The sequence below is a fragment of the Neolamprologus multifasciatus genome, chromosome 23, assembly GCF_963576455.1.
Source record: "Neolamprologus multifasciatus chromosome 23, fNeoMul1.2, whole genome shotgun sequence".
Taxonomy (NCBI): Eukaryota; Metazoa; Chordata; class Actinopteri; order Cichliformes; family Cichlidae; genus Neolamprologus; species Neolamprologus multifasciatus.
The window spans coordinates 24,938,947-24,955,860 of NC_140460.1; the positions used below are offsets into that span (position 1 = coordinate 24,938,947).

The window sequence follows — 16,914 nt, forward strand, 5'->3', positions numbered from 1 at the left end:
CGAGGAAGCTTTTAATTTACGCAAACAAATTAACCTTTACATCTTAAAGTAACAATGGACTGTTATTGCTTCTTATTTAGTCGAGTTGAGTCCATCACATATAGGGCTGTCACAATACTGACCATGATACGTAAAAACTTTAGACTATGAAAATTAAGATCAATAGGTTGGGGGACTCTTTTTGAGCTTTGAAAAGATTTGTCACTAACACAATGTCAGTCTGAGTGTTTGTTAGAAGCTTTGAATGGAGGATAAGATTTTTTTATGTGAATTAAAATACTCACTTTGCTAAGCTTACATTTTTTCCTGAAAAAAAGCAGCTTAGATTTGGACTGTCATGAAGAAAAAGAACAGCAGTTTGATTTTTTTTGTGTGTGTTTGCAAACGTTTCCTCTGACTACAGAAAACTGCTGGTACTCCAATGAGAAACTGTGCCGCCATCTAGTGGTACACATGTTAAATGATCACATGCCTTATACTTTTAACACCAGCAACACATGTATGTAACAAAGTTTATGGAGACAATGGGTTTATTCTATAGCATAAAAAAAGCCAAAATGTAATGATCTCCATATGAAGTGAAGACAGGAGAATATTAAAGGAGCATTAATTCTGGATTACTGTTGCTTAAAAGGCACATTATTATTTTCTGTTATCCTGGGACGACTTTTAATGTTCATTTAGTTTTACAGATGAATTAAAGACAGCATAGAGTTAGATCATTAGTGTAAACCAATCAGGTGTCAGTTCTGTTACAGATCCCAGACCTGCTCCAAACCAGAATCTGAGTCAGAGTCTGCATTCCCTCCAACATGAACAATGTAAAAATAATTTTACCTGCAAACCACAAAAATTTCAGAATCATGTTAAGCAATCTGACAAGGCATGTTTATGTTGTTTGATGAGCTGCGTCTTGTATTTTCTTATGGAATACCAAAGCTGCCAAAATTGAAAAATGTAAACCATTAAATAAACAAGGAAATAAACAAATAAATCACTCAGAATTAATAAATGAAATAATCAATACAGATGCAGATAAAAGAAAGAAAGAAAACAGAGACATATAGAATAACTCTTGTTTACATTTATTTATTTTTATTTTTTATGCATTTAATAGCATTGATTCTTTGTTTTTCATTATTATTATTATTATTATTACTTTGGCAGTTTTCAACCTCTTTATATTTTTAAGACGCCAGAACATGCAGTGCAGTGTTCACGTTTGGATCTCCAATACTTAAATCTAAGAAAAAACCTTATCAACGTCCCAATATTCTTTGGAATGATTGATGATTTTATTTTATTGATGATATTATTTATTATTGCGTAGTAACGTGTATAGAGACAATTGCATCTAAATGATGAAATTACATTAATTTTGCTTTTAGTTGTTTTTTTAAACCATAGTTTATGATTTAGTTAAGAGCTGATATACATAAACAAAAAGCGAGAGGAAACTGTTTTGGAACATTTTTGGTGAATTTTTCCTTCCATAACTATAACTCTATATTGAACACTACACATCTGTATGTCACTCAGCATTTCAACAAAAATTAATCAATGAAACTTTGGATTTATTTATTGGAAAATTTGTGCATAGATTAAAAATAATAATAATAATAATAATTCTGCAGAACAATCTTCCTCATCACTGTTAAATTATTTATTTATTTAAATGTTTTACTGTAACTGCTGCATATGGGGTTTGTTTTTTTCAATATTTTATTTTAATTTTTTCAGCATAGAAAACCCCATCAACAAACAAATACAGCTCAGGCGCTGAGATGATAGGACAAGAAATAGCACAATAATAATAATCAATAGGGAAAGACAAAAGCAAAAAAAAGAAAAAATATATATTAAAATTAGAAACTACCAGTATCCATAATGAATTAAATGTCATGAATATGTAATAAACAGGGAAATTGCAGTGCCATGGTACATGTTTATACAACGTGAGCTTTCTCAAGGTGAGTACAAAACGGAGTCCAGGATTTTGAGAAAACATTTGCTGCAGGTGTTTAACTGCTGCATATGTTAAAGGTGGATCTCGTTTTAAGTACTCTATATTCCGTTACTTACATTTGTAGGGGCTGTCCTGTGAGGACCACGTATCTCTGAATTTTTAAAGAAAACAGGCCTGCTTCTTGATTTTTTTTAAAGCAAAACAGCTGGCTGAACATATTACATTCAGTCATTGTCACAGATGCTAATCTGAAATTGCATATAATTTATAGAAACATATAAAGAAATGAGTTGAACACCTGTTTGTTACCACTGCTCAAACACACAGTGAAGATGAATCCTGCTCCATGTGAGTGTTGCTTTTGGTTGAAACTAATTACTGACTGCTTGGAATAACTTTTAGCTGCTTCTCTTTGAGTCCGTCTGTTGGGGCCTGCTGATGCTTCATTCTAGATGTTTCCAAATTTAATGGCCGTGTTTGATGACTTCAAGCTGTGCTGGGGAATATTTGGTCGATATTGACTCACTGTCCATCCTTTCCATCTAATCCCAGGCTTTATTTGCCTTCTTCTTTCTTTTGTTTTATGGCGCCAGTGGCAGTCACTTAAATTACAAGCTGACTGCAGGCTGGAGGAAACCATTTTTGATATATGTTTATATTTATATATACTATCTTACAATTAGTGTATCTTTATATTTGCACTCATGAAGTCACAGCTGCTTGTAGTTGCGCATTTTTACCACCAGGTGTCAGAGTCTCACAGCTGAGGACGCCTCCCTGCGCAGAGGAAAGGCGACTGAACACCTTTCATAGTAAGATCCTTTATCCACCCCGCTGGCAGGTTTGCTCTCACGAATGTGAAAGGCTTTTATTTTTTAAAGCCCTTTCGCGTAACCGGAAGCCAGATTTTAATGTGTTTTTCCCGTCTGACTTGACGCATCTCTCCATGGCAGCGTTCAGTGGCTGATCCACGCGTCACGCTCCATCACTTCGTGCGTGTGTTGTGTGCCACTACATGAAGGCAGCTGCTCGGAGACAAGCGGCCAGATGCGGAGACGAGTGTGGTGCGCGAGAGTGCATGCAGCCGCTGTACGTGCTGTGATTTGACAATTTGTGGAGGGCAGATGCAGTTGGAGTGAGTCCAGGGATGCTGCGGCGTTTCTTGCTGCCGGAGTGCCGCCGCGCAACGAGGGGCTGTGCCCCCAACTTCTGCTGAGAGAAGAGAAGCCGTTGTAATTTTTACGCGTTTTAATAACCCACGATGGATCACTCCCGGGACCTTTAAGCGTCCCCTGCGGTGATCTCGCTGGCTGCTGTGGGGCTGTGGGAGTGCACGCTGTCTCTCCTCCCCAGCCTGCAGACATGGGGAATAGTTTCTCCAATCTGGCTGCCTTCCAGTCCCTGCACATAGTCATGCTCGGCTTGGACTCTGCGGGCAAAACCACCGTCCTCTACCGGCTCAAATTCAACGAGTTCGTCAATACGGTGCCCACCATCGGCTTCAACACGGAGAGGATCCGGCTGGGCGGCGCGGGGGCCTCTAGGGGCATCAGCTGTCACTTTTGGGACGTCGGGGGCCAGGAGAAGCTGCGGCCCCTGTGGAAGCCTTACAGCCGCTGCACGGACGGCATCGTGTACGTGGTAGACTCTGTGGACACCGAGAGGCTGGAGGAGGCTCGCACCGAGCTGCACAAGATCACCCGGTTCGCCGAGAACCAGGGGACCCCGCTGCTGGTCATCGCCAACAAGCAGGACCTGCCCCGGGCACTGGACGTCGGGGAGATCGAGAGGCAGCTCGCTCTGGCGGAGCTGAGCCCCTCAACACCGTACCACGTCCAGCCGGCCTGCGCCATCATCGGAGAGGGACTGGACGAGGGCATGGACAAGCTGTATGAGATGATCGTGAAGAGGAGGAAGTCACTGAAGCAGAAGAAAAAGAAGCAGTGATGCCAGGCTTTGGCTGGATGATGGCTAATAAACTATGACGCATCCCATCTATAGAAACAGGATGGATTAAACAAAAAAAGAAAGAAGAAAAAACACCACAGAAACACTGCAAGTCTCCATATAGGAGGAAATATACTCATAGAGATGCAAAATGAGCTGAAAATGCATATCATATAAACTCATTAGCATCCATACTTTCCTGTAGGAATGCATATTTGCAGATGAAATCTATATAGTATAATCATGAATAGTATAAATTCAAAAAAAAAAAGTCATATTAAAGTCAGATTCATGGGAAGAATATTGATTGTTTACCTTGGTAGATGACTGTTTTAATGTTCTTCACAGGCAGTTGTGTGTGTGCACACTGTGGCTCTCGCTGCACTCTCCCTGATGGAGGAGTATTAATAGGACTGTTTCATTGGGGATGTGTGTATTGTAGCGGAGATGTTTTATAAAGTGTATTGATCCACTGGCAGAGCTCCCTGTTGCTGTGCTGTGCACAGATGTGAGAAGGCTGCTGTAAATGTGATTAGGGATGCACTCATGCACAGATCAGTGTTTAGAGCTGCGAGGTGGTGTTACACCAAAGATGATTCCCAAGAGATGACACAGAAACTCTGCTTTGGTGGGTTTTTTGTTGTTGTTGTTTTTTACAGCCTTTCCTGCCAAACTGAGATATATATATACCTGGTATGACAGGCTTAGGAGGAAAATAATTAAATAAACTATGTTATATAGAATCCATTTGAGCTATATGAAATCAGTTCTTCCTCATCCCTCATCTTGCTTGTTTTCTGTGTCTTCCTCAGTGGAACCACCTTTGATTATCCCTCCTCTGGAAGTCAAATTGAAGGCCTTCTGCTCTGTGACAAGCTGATTTGATCTGTTTTGGAGAATTTTACTAATGCTGCATCTGTTTTTTCCCTATTTTTAACAGTTCAACTTTTTTCAGCTATATATGCAACTGTTTTATGTATTTAAAGCAATATTGCCGCAAGAATAATACGGCTTGATGGTACAAGAGTTGCACATGGACACTGTGGGTCCATTTAAGCCATTATATGTAATATTTGCTAAAGTTCAAGATTAATTTTACCTAATAAAAACTGGACATTGCAGATTAATATAACTGCTGGTAGTGTTGGCTGGTAAATACAGCAAACACTGATTATATTATTTGTGCGTCCATCTACTCTTACTTTTCACACAAAATTCTCTCTTAAATTCTCAAACTTAAATTTAGTTATAGCTAATAATGCTGAATGGAAGGGACATTACACAACCAATTAATCAAACCCCCATCAGAAATCTTACACCAAAACATGACATAGTCATCAGCATATAGAGTCATTTTTAGTTGCTGTAGTTGCTCTAAAGCAAACCAGCTGCCCCTCAGAGTGCTTGAGAAGTGTTATGAGTGCATCCCAGACTGATTCAACCTCCTGGCAGTGAAAGGACACGTGTTCAGAGCCTGTTTTCATCCCCAAGGTGCCAAAAATCTACATCTTTTCAAAGCTGCTGGTATTTTGGTGATGCCACAATTTGGCATTGATATCACAGGAATGGATATTTTTAGTCAGCTGTTTGGAAAAAACAAATACAATTTTTGTTCCTCAAGCGCAGAATGTTTTAAAAGTCCCAATGTTGTTGTTTTAAATAACATCAATACTAATAACAGCCATACAAAGTCAATAACTCAAAACTGAGAAAATAACTTGACATTTTGAGCTAATTCAAAATGTCAACTCAGCTCTGCTGATCTGGAATTGTTTTTCCCCCGTAGTCAAACAGCCCTAATTGAGATGTGATATTTTATCCCAAATCAATATTATTTTTAGTCACCAAATGCCATGTAAAATAAAATAAAAAAAAACAGGAAATGATAAAAAGACAAACTAACAAAAAACCACAAAGTTTGATAAACCTGTGTTGAACAGCACTGTTGGCTTTTGCCGTCCAGCACACAGCAGAGGACAACTTGTGTGATGCTAGCAGCTTTGTCAAAATTCCCTGAGGTCACAATGGGTGGACAGTCGAGAAGCCGAGTGTCTTCCTGTCACAGTGAAGAAGTGAAACAAACCAACAGGCTGGAACCTGTTCAGCTGCTCATAAAATATTTTACAGAGTGAGAAATAACCATAAAGCTTAACATCAACATGTTTCACATACCTGACAGCCAACTTGCTGAGGAGCCCATAAAAAGTCACTGACATTAGCATTTGGTCTTAAATGACAAGACTGTTGAATGTCTTGTACAGACTGTTCTCTGATGCCACATTCACGATGAAAGACAAGAAGAGATGAAGCAGTATTATTGTGCTGCAGCTTGATGTCTACAAAGTAAACAAACCGTCGAACCTTAGTCACACTGTAGAGGTGACTGTTGTCATACCTGTAGCTCAAGTGGGAAGACATGAATGTTACCTTGTTTTCTTTCTTGATTTCTTTTTTTTTTTTACAGTCAGGATTTCTGATGTGAACGTGGCATCTTTCTGCTAAGTCGAGCTGTGTCCAACATTGCATGACAGCCACTACTTCAGACAATGTAAATGATACAGTACTATAGTGTTACAGCCACGATACAGCAAGACCAAACTATGTATTACAAGCCAAAACAGGAAAAAAGGAAAAAGTATTTTTGGGATTAAACTCTTTGTAATTCAACTTGTGTGTTGTTTGACTTGTGTTTGGTTTCCAAAGTTTTAATCAGGGTGGGAAAATCCCAGCAGCTCCCAGCTAAAAAATATAATTTAAAGGCTGTATATCTGCAGTAAAACTTCACGGCCTTTGCACGTTTTACTGCTGTTGTGCTTCCTGATTTAAACTCAGATTTAGGTAGTTGCTCTCTTTTTGAGCAGCCTGATATTGTTTCAAGGTTTTTACCTTTTTACTACTAACAATGCTAATGGTGTGTAAATTTAAAAATATAAATAAAATATAAAGTCAACAAAAACAACACTCATTGGCCACTTCAGTAGGTAAACTTGCATGTATTTAGCAACTGCTGATCTACTGTGATTTCCCCACACAATCGCCTAAAGAATTTACACAGAATGGTCCAAAACAGAGAGAAAAAGTCCAGTAAACAGTAGTTCTCTGGGTGTAAATGTGCTGTTGATTCAGAGGAGAATGGCCAGGTTGCTTTGAGATGTTAGGAAGGCAACAGTAACTAAAATAAACACTTGTTACAACCAAGGTTTGCAGGAGACCATGTCAACAGCAGTAAAAGTGCACACTGCCACTCCTGTCAGCTAAGAACAGAAAACTTAAATTCACCAAAACTGGACAAGATTGTAAAAACGTTGTTTGTCTGATGAGTCTCGATTTCTGCTGCAGCATTCAGATGGCAGGGTCAGAATTTGGTGTAAACAACATGAAAACATGTATTATGTTTAGTCTGGTGGTGATGGTGTAATGGACTGAGAGATATTTTCTTGGCATATTTTGGCCTCCTCAGTATCAGTATATTTAAAGATTCTGTACTGTCATTAGACAGTCATAAGAGTGCAGTGACGTGGACAGTTCCAGGTGTCCCAGGAGCTTCAGTGCTAGTTTATCCAGGATCAAAGGCAGAACTGAAGTCAACACCAACAATTCAACAGCTTTAAACACCACAGCCTGAGTATTGTTGCTGACCACGACCATCCCTCTATGACCACAGTGTACCATCTTCTGTGGCTGCGTCCAGCAGGATAACAAACCGTGTCACAAAGCTCAGATCATCTCACTCTGGTTTCTTGAGCTTGACAGTGAGTTCTCTGCACTCAAATGGCATCCACAGTCACCAGATCTCAGTCCAGTAGAGCACCTCTGGGATGTTCAGCCAACAATCTGTAGCAACTGTGTGATGCTGTCATGCCAATATGGACCAAACTCTTAGAGGAATCTATGCCATGAAGAATTAAACAGTTCTGGGGACAAAAGCAGGTCCAACTCAGTATTGGCAAGGTGTACCTAATGAAATAGTTGGTGAATATATGCTGTTCTGCTACACAGTAGCAACAGTATATATAATCTGTTTTATTGTAGTACATGCTGCTATGGCATGCAACTCAACAAAAATGAAATGGTCTATCGATTAAAGTGCTATATTGTTAATTGAAAAGACTGAGGCCATGTGTTTAGAGGTTGTTGCACCAATTAATTTACACTATATGAATATTGTTAATAGCTGAAGGTTTGCCAAGTCAGCTAGATTACCCCACTCTATAATTAAGGCCCATAAACTGAGAAATAAATTGTTACCTTAAGCTGCCATGTTTAAAAAACAAAATATTGTGTACTGTATGGGTTTTGCTTCCTCCATTTAACTTGTGGCATTTTATGTTTAGAGATTATGAATAGGAAGCTCTAAAAGCAGGCTGAAATGCCATGTCCAAGGATAGAGCACAATCAAAGTGCTTGTTTTCCTTCTTTTTGTTGACTCGCTTTCTGTCTAGTGCCAAATATACCTTCCTCCAGTCATTGTGTTTACAGCCAAATGGCTTCCCGTCTTATTATTATGGTTTATGTCACTCATGTAACTCAGTGTAATTGCAACACACACACTGTGCTCCTGAAATGAGACGGTTGTTATCTCTCGACTTTGGTTAAACTGTCTGGAGGAAGAAGAATGTATTCAGTGGTTTATCTGAGTATCAGACATGCTGTATCTGAGCTAAGAGGAGAACTGGGAGGCAAAAGGTCACTGTTTCAAGTCGCAGGCAGGCATGGGAATCCAGTGCCCGTATACGCAAACAGATATTTTAAGCTTTGACTGGATCTCTGAGGATTTAAAAACAAGCCTATAACAACGCATGTGAGCAATGGATGATGATGCATTTTATTCTCATGGAGCTCATGGAGCTTCTCTTAATGAAGAAGTTAACAGAAGTTCTCATACTGCTAAAAGAACTACACAAACAGGACAACTAGTTTGCACATTTAGTCCTCCTTGCTAAAAACTGCACTTACTTAAAAAAAAACTGTAGTTCTTAATATTTATGTTTAAATGATCGTCCTCAAGTGTCAGTAGTAATTATAACAGGAGAAAAGGTGAAAAGGACAGTTAGGAGCTCCAAAATCAGCACAGGGAGGAGGTTGGGGTTGATGTGTGGGTCAGCATCGGACATTGCTTTTTACTGTGCAGTGTCCCTCTGTTTCTCAGTCGGATCAGCGCTCATCAAAATACTAAGAGAGCAGAGGCAAAACAATTCAGCTGAGGCTTAATAACAGGACTTCGCAACTAACTTTCAAACTTTATGATAAAATACAGCGCTGCGCGAAAGGCTTAATCCAGTCCTCATTTATTCATGTTTTACTAGTGCAAACACAGCATGCAGTATATAAGGAAAAACAGAGTTTGTAAAATTCTAATGAGCCTTAAAGTCAGTGTTTGGAACGGCCATCATTCATTGCTTTTTCTACTTCACAAATCTCCCTCTTCTATGCTCAGTCAAATAGGATTCTGTCATGTCTCCGTTCAAACTGCTGACAGAGCAAAGAGTTTCCAGCCCGGTTTGTATTTATCTGTCTTGTTTTCCTGCTTCCTTTTCTGCATGTTTCTGTTGGTGGGCCATCAAGGGGATTTCATGTTTTATCTGTGCATGCTGATAATCCTCCACACTTCCACCCTCGCCGTCCAAAATGGATGGCCGTCACATTTTTGCTTTGCATGCGAAAGCTTTGAACGCCAACGTTAACATGCTTAAAAATGGTGCTGAATGTGCACGGGTGGGATTATTTTATGTATTTAAGGCATTGCCAATGTTGTGTTGTCAGATTTTTGTTGACGGTTCAAACCGTTTGTCTAAACATGCGCTTGAATTACAGCATGTAGTTGAGTTACTGCAAATCACCAAGGATTAGAGTTCTTAAAAAACAGAAAACAACAAACAATTATATGGGAAAAAGCTATACAAATACAGGGCTGTAAAGGCCATATCAAGCACTCCCAATCAAATTATACATTTTTTAAATTTTCAGTTTAAAATTGAGGCAGCTTTGCAGAAACAATTTATATATCTGCCTGTTTATATCAATATTAAATGTTTACATAGAAAGCATTGGTTTGTAAACTCTAGTAAATCCTTGACTTGAGCATTATAGCCATGGTTGGCCACGGGTTGTTGGGGAAAAATGTGTATTCACCAACCAGTTGGCGAGTGGTTGCTGGAGTTTTCTGACTGTTCCCAAAAAAATGCATTACAAAAACCTACTTGCAATTGCTTTGATCTCTAAGGGATTACCTCAGTTGAACACATTTTGCATGAAAGACACTTACGTGTCTGTAAAGACTCGCCAACTAACTGCTGAGCGGCAATGAAACTCAAGAGAGTGCAACACAAACCAGAAACGGAAAACTTTGACTTTTAAAGGTAAACTTATGCCTTACTGCTGCAACAAACATATTTAAACAAGTACAACCTTTACTTTGAAGGTGAACGGTCTTGCCTGTAAGCTTGTATCGAATATTTTAGTTTAACTGCAGCTTGGTGACCAGTCGGTGAGCATTTGCAAATAGACTGATACAAACAATGGGCCACTGCAGAAACATGCTAGCAACCAAACAATCACAAGAAAGTTATCACTTTTTGCAACCAACTGCACCCAGCAAATTTCACCAGCCTCCAACTACCACTTACAAGTGGTCGGAGAATATGTAACAGCTGGACTCTATGGATATGAATATGGATGCAGTAATGAATGAGACTGCAAGGTGGTGCAAGTGTGTACTTCTCTGGCTCTATTTTGTAAAATGTTGGTGCGGGCTGTTATCTACACCTTACTGTCATGTGTGAAAAGTTAATATAGTGCAATGAAGACCTGGTACCGTAAAGTCTTTGTTAAGTTCTGCCAAATACATGTGCTATGTGTCTCTCTAAGCTAATCTGGTAATTGCTAGTGCTAATAGCTAACATTGCTAGCTTCTCCACCCTCACCAGCTCATGTTACAAATGCATATTTCTACCTCATGTATGGTGTTTACCAGGGGTTCACTGATTGGTCTGTATGTTTGTGTGACTAAGGCCACAGCAAGTTAATAAGTAAATAATATACAAATATAATACTAGGATTTTTTTCAGCAGATATGCAGCACAAACCTCTTGGACGGTATCACACAGCAAACTAAAGATTTTCCAAAAGGCACCAGTTACAGTCAACCGTTCAGTGATTCAGATTCTGAAGCCTAGCAGAGACAGCTCTGTCAATCAAAGTACCTTAATAATGCATAACTTTATAAGAAGTTCACCTCCTCTTCGTGTATTATGAGAAATATGAAGTAGTTAACTGTAGAGACTTGAAGCAGGCTGTAAACATGTTTATTTCTGTTGTACAGCTGTACATGTTAACATGGAAGTCTACAGGGACTGATTCAATTTAGGAGCCAGACTCTAGTGGGCACATGAGTGACTGCAGCTTTTTGGCTTCATTTTTCAACTCTGTAGGTTTCACACTGAATCAGCCACAGCTGGTATTTTCAATTACAACCTTTGACTGCTGCTGAAATGTCTCCTGCTGTAAAATGAAACACCCGTAGTTTGTCTCCAAGGGCTTAGAGCCAATTTGTGTTTTCTGCATAAACACTGCAGGTCATCAAACAATTTCAAAACTTCAAAAATAGGATTAAAAAAAATCTTTAATTAATCAGTGTGGGGAAGTTTTCTCAATATGTCTTTAAATCTTCCTTCACTGGTCTCCAATCTGCCACAGACAGAATCAGTTGTTGTGTGATTTATTGTTGAATGTTGTTAGGGTTAGCTGCTGTTGAGACAACACAGGCTTAGCGGTTTTACTTGTTCTGATGATCAAGTAGAAAGCTGTTGAAACACTAAAGCTGACTTTAGTCTGGCCTTTTAGTCCTCTTTCTCCTCTGAGCTGCAGGTCTGCGAGTTCAGGCCTTGATCTTTTTCGGTCGTTTGAGTCCATTGGTTGTAAAATCTTCTTGTTCAGCCAAAGATGTCAAATCTGTCTTCATCAGTTTTTCTAATCAAATCTCAGCCATAAATCAGATCTATCCTTTTAACATAAATATCCATAGATGGTATGGAATACATGAACTGCACATATATGTATCAGCGGACAGAAGGACTGATAGAGCTCTTCTTGAGACTGAATATCACATCGGTAAGACATTTAAAGTGGAGGAAAGAACCAGAACCAGAGGATTGTTAGTCTGCTGCTTGTGGTCTCTCTGAACCTGATGAGTCCTGGTTTGGTGCCAAAACGCTATCTGAATCTGTGGACTTTTGGACCTCTGCTGAAGACTTGTTTGACTTGCCTGACATCCTGACCACCTCTGAAACATTATCTGCTTTGTGGCAAAGTATCAGAGGACATATGGAGCACTCTTTGATAAAGTTTCCACTTTACCTTAGGTGACTGAAATTGTAGCACTTTATTCATTTGTTACTCAGCATTAATGCTGCGTGCCATTTGAAGTGGAAAATAGGAAGTCCTGATTTCCAAAACTATGACCAGGTTCTATCGATGAGCATACTGCAGCTGTCTTTTTTTTTAACCAAAAAAATTAATAAATTTGCATTCAGCAATATTTACAGCAACTACCACTGGAATGCACTTAACTAACTCCCAGTTCATTAGTAACTGCCAAGGCAAAAGGAAAGCTAGTAATGATATCTGATATCTAGTATCTATGTTAGTGCATTGCAGTGTTACGATTCAGGGATGCAGCTTGCATTGGGTCATCAATTAGTGCTCTTCCCACTGTTTCAAATATAGTAATTTCTGGCTCCAAAAATCTACTTAACGGCATCCAAATTGCTAAAGCTGAGGCTTTGTCCAATTTTATATACAATACATTTGTGCTGTTCCTAATTTGGTCTCTTAGCCTTTAGTTTTATCTTCCATCTGAACACACCTGCAGCCATAGGACTGAAGACACCTAAATTCAAGGATTAGAAAGTGTGGGCCAATACTTTTGTCCATTTAGTGTGCACTGTATCTCAGTCTGATATGAAAATCATACAGCATACACTGTGCATAAGGCTTCTTGAAGGACATTCAAAGCTCTTCTTTGGATGTTTCTGCCTTTTGTTCTGTTCTCTGTCCACATGATCCCACACTGCTTCAATAATGTTGAGGTCCGGGCTCTGGGGAGGCCAATCCATGACTGATAGTGCTCCACTGTGTGTTTTTCTATCCGGGTATGATTTTATTACGTGTTGCTCAAGACCACTTTAAAAACATATGAAAATCTGTTGCTCCTTGGAAACAAAATATAAAGAGATGAGAGGTAGCTTAGGACTTTTGTGCAAAAATCCTAAGCTTAATTTATTAAAGCCTATGTTCTACTTGCTTCACTTTGCTCGCTTAAATGTGGTCTTAAAAATATTTTCAGGCGTGTTTTCTTTCTTTCAATGTAGTTTGCCATCACCAGTGTGTGAATGTGTGTGTGAATGGGTGGATGACTGGATGTGTAAAGCGCTTTGGGGTCCTTAGGGACTAGTAAAGCGCTATATAAGTACAGGCCATTTACCATTTACCATTCTTTTAACTTTTGCACAGATGCTAGCTAAACTAAGCTATGAAGAACAACTACTTTTTTTCTGTAATTTACAGTCTCATCATCCTGAAACATCCTTTTGAATGGTCTTTTTTTTCACGTTGAATCAAAAACCATTTCACAGTTTCTACATCTGAAGTGGAGATAAATACATCATTTATTAGCTAGCATTAGTTGAAAAAAAATTATGTGAATTGTATATAAATACAAATAAAATCTTGACCCTGACTACAAAAAAAAATCATTATTATTATTATTATTATTATTATTATTATTATTATTATTATTATTATTATTATTATTATTATTGTTATTATTATTATTATTATTATTATCATCATCAAAGTGCCACAAATCTAGGCCCCTAACTTAGGGCTCCATAAAAACCTTAAAGAAACACAGTCATCATGTTTAGCACCTCAACATTGTCCCAAATTACGGAAGAATGCAGGAGGAATTTCTGGTTCTCTCTCGGCACATCATAATTTCTATCCTTCTGTTCAAAATGGATCAATAGCACACTGGAGATGAGCTCTTGCTATTAAAATGCAGATTCCGCCTATGTGCTGCTGTTGCAGCCGGTTCTCAATCATCCCTCATTCACCGTGTTTGGGTTTTTGTGAAGCCATGAGCCGGTTCAAGAGGAGGCTAATCCGGCAGCGTTTCCACCTGCACAGCAGCAAGCCGGGTGAAACAAGAGTCACTGCTTACGTCACGACTGAGCCTTCATTTGCAACAAGGCTCATTATCATTTTAATTACAGGCTTGGAGTCTGAGAAAGAGAGCGAGTAAGAGAGCCATCAGTAAGTCATTTAATATCAAATTAAGCAGGGAAATGCAGACGACATATGAAATCTGCTTTCGGATTGGACAAGAGCAAATCAGAATTTAAATATTTTAAAATACCATAGAGTAAGACAGTTAAAATATGGAAGTAGCCTCATTCTTTTTTTTCTGTTTTACTCTAAATGGGATCATAACTTATAAAATAAACCTAAGTGAGAAGCAGGGTAATTTGATATCAATACCATCAAAAACAGTCGCCCCTTGCTGGCCAATAGAAAGAATGCAGATTTGATGCAATTCTGAGTCTGCATCCATTTTTTATATGCACAAAGTCTACAATCATTTTATTAGCTATATGTGTTCAGCAACTCGTTAATGCAAATATCTAATCAGCAAATCACATGACAGCAGCCCAGTGCCTTTAAACATGTAGACATGATAAAGATGACCTGCCGAAGTTCAAACTAAGCATCAGAATGGGAAACTACTAATCTATTGAGATTTTCCCCTCATAACCCTCTCTAGTGTTGACAGAGAACGTACCAAAAAAAGAAAATATCTAGTGAGACGTAGCTCAGAAGAGAATGGCCAACCTGAGGAGAGAAACAGTAACTCAAATAACCACTCGTTACAACTAAGGCATGCAGAAGAGCATCTCAGCAGCAGCAGAAGACCACACCAGGTGCCACTCTTGTCAGCTTAGAATAAGAAATTGAGGCTACAGCTAAGCAAAACTAGACAATAGAAGACTGGAAAAAAGTTGTCTGGTCTGAGTCTTGATTTTCAGTATCTGAGGACTTGATTTCAGAATTTGGTGTAAACAACATGAAAGTTTTGTAATGAGTATCATCTTGGCCCACTTTGGGCTCTGTAGTACCAACTGAACAATGCCATTCTGTTCGTTGTTTACTTAGTATGTTCTCTGAGATTGTACAGACATGGAAAGCGCACAAAGAACTAGAGAAAGAACAACAGAAATTGCCATAAGATGACTTTTTCGACATGAATATGTGGGGCAAATAGATCTAATTTCAAACATCTCAAGATGGAAATATATATTTTCCAAAATAGCTTTTCTACTGGTAAATGTTCCCTTTAAAATAGTCACAGACCACTTTGATTACCTTGGGATATGTGTCACAAAGCAATTTAATTGTTTGTTTAAGAAGAATCTCCTCCCCCTGCTGGAACAGTGCAAGCACATGCTGTCCAGATGGTCCCTATTATCTTTAATAGGTAGGATTAACTCAGTGAAAATGATGCCACTTCCAAAATTCCTCTATGTTTTTCAATGCCTCCCTATCCTGATTCCAAAATCCTTTTTTAAATCTCTAGATTCTCTAATCACTTCATGTATTTGGAATGGTACCCCAAGTGGGTTGGAGGTTTAGTCCTCTCTAATTTCCAGTACTATTATTGGGCCACCAATATCAGGTGTTTGCTGTATTGGAGACACTACAATCTAGAAACGTCAACACCAGTTTGGGTTGCCATGGAGTCATATTCAAGTGGGAAAATTTCTCCACCTGCGACTTTAAGTTCATCACGCCCTTTGGCATTGCCTCTACCCAGTAACAATAGAGTTGTCCAGCAATCTCTTAGAATCTGGTCTCAGTTTAGGATGACTCTGGGTCTCTGGGCTTTCTCACTTCAAAGCCCAGTTGCAGCAAACCACCTATTTGTTCCCTCAATGACAGATAATGCTTTTCATATCTGGCATAGAAAGGGCCTAAAATCTTTTGCAGACTTATATGTAGATGGACAATTTGCAAGTTTATCTCAAATATCCACCAAATTTGGCATTGCTGCAGCTCAGTTTTTTCGTTTCTTACAGGCCATACACTACGTGCAGACTATGACGGCACAATTCTCCCAAATACCTCCACACAATCCAGTAGACGAATTCTTAATGGTCAACCCAACCTCAAGGGGCATAATATCAGCCTTGTATAATTACAATGCTCTTCAGTAGCTGCTATCAAATCTAAATGGGAACAGGACCTTAGCTTTCATATTACGGATGAACTGTGGGACTCTATCCTTGGCCAGGTTCACAATATATCAATTTGTGCTCGAAATACACTTATCCAATTTAAGATAGTTCATCGGGGGCATTGGTCCAGGGATAGGCTAGCACACATATACCCAGGGGTGGACCCAGCCTGTATAAGGTGTGGGGGTGTTCCTGGTACATTGTTTCATATGTACTGGTCCTGTCCTTCATTGACCACCTTTTGGAAATCTGTTTTCCATACGATGTCTGATGTCCTGCAGCATCAAACTGAACCGGACCCACCCTGTGCTATGTTTGGTGTGGTCCAGAATCGGAATCTGTCCAACTCCAGACTTAGAGCATTAAACTTATTATTACTATTTTGCTGAAGTGGAAAGACTCTTCTCCCCTCTCACATGCACAATGGCTAAAAGCTACAATGTCCTGTATGGATTTAGAAAAAATTAGATATACAGCTTGTGGGTCAAAAAACAAATTTTATAAACTGTGATCCCCCTTTCTGGACTTCTTTGAAAGGCCCACAACTACTGTTTCTGAGTAGTCCAAGGATTCCCCCTGCCCCCATTTTTTTTCTTCTCTTTCATGAGTCTGTTTGTTGTCCAGGCATCACGGTGGTTAGCACAGCACAGCAAGAAGGTCCTGAGTTCAATTCCACCATCAGGCCAGGGTCTTTCTGTGTGGAGTTTGCATGTT

At 39.1% G+C, this 16,914-nt stretch overlaps 1 protein-coding gene across 1 annotated transcript; it reads left to right on the forward strand.

Annotated features, from left to right (window-relative positions):
- Positions 1 to 1,626: 1,626 nt before the first annotated feature.
- On the forward strand, positions 1,627 to 6,580 carry LOC146491666 (ADP-ribosylation factor-like protein 4C). The gene has a single exon (XM_085150891.1). It carries the CDS (start codon positions 3,329 to 3,331, stop codon positions 3,911 to 3,913), a length of 585 nt encoding a protein of 194 aa, XP_085007017.1. The 5' UTR covers positions 1,627 to 3,328; the 3' UTR covers positions 3,914 to 6,580.
- Positions 6,581 to 16,914: the final 10,334 nt, after the last annotated feature.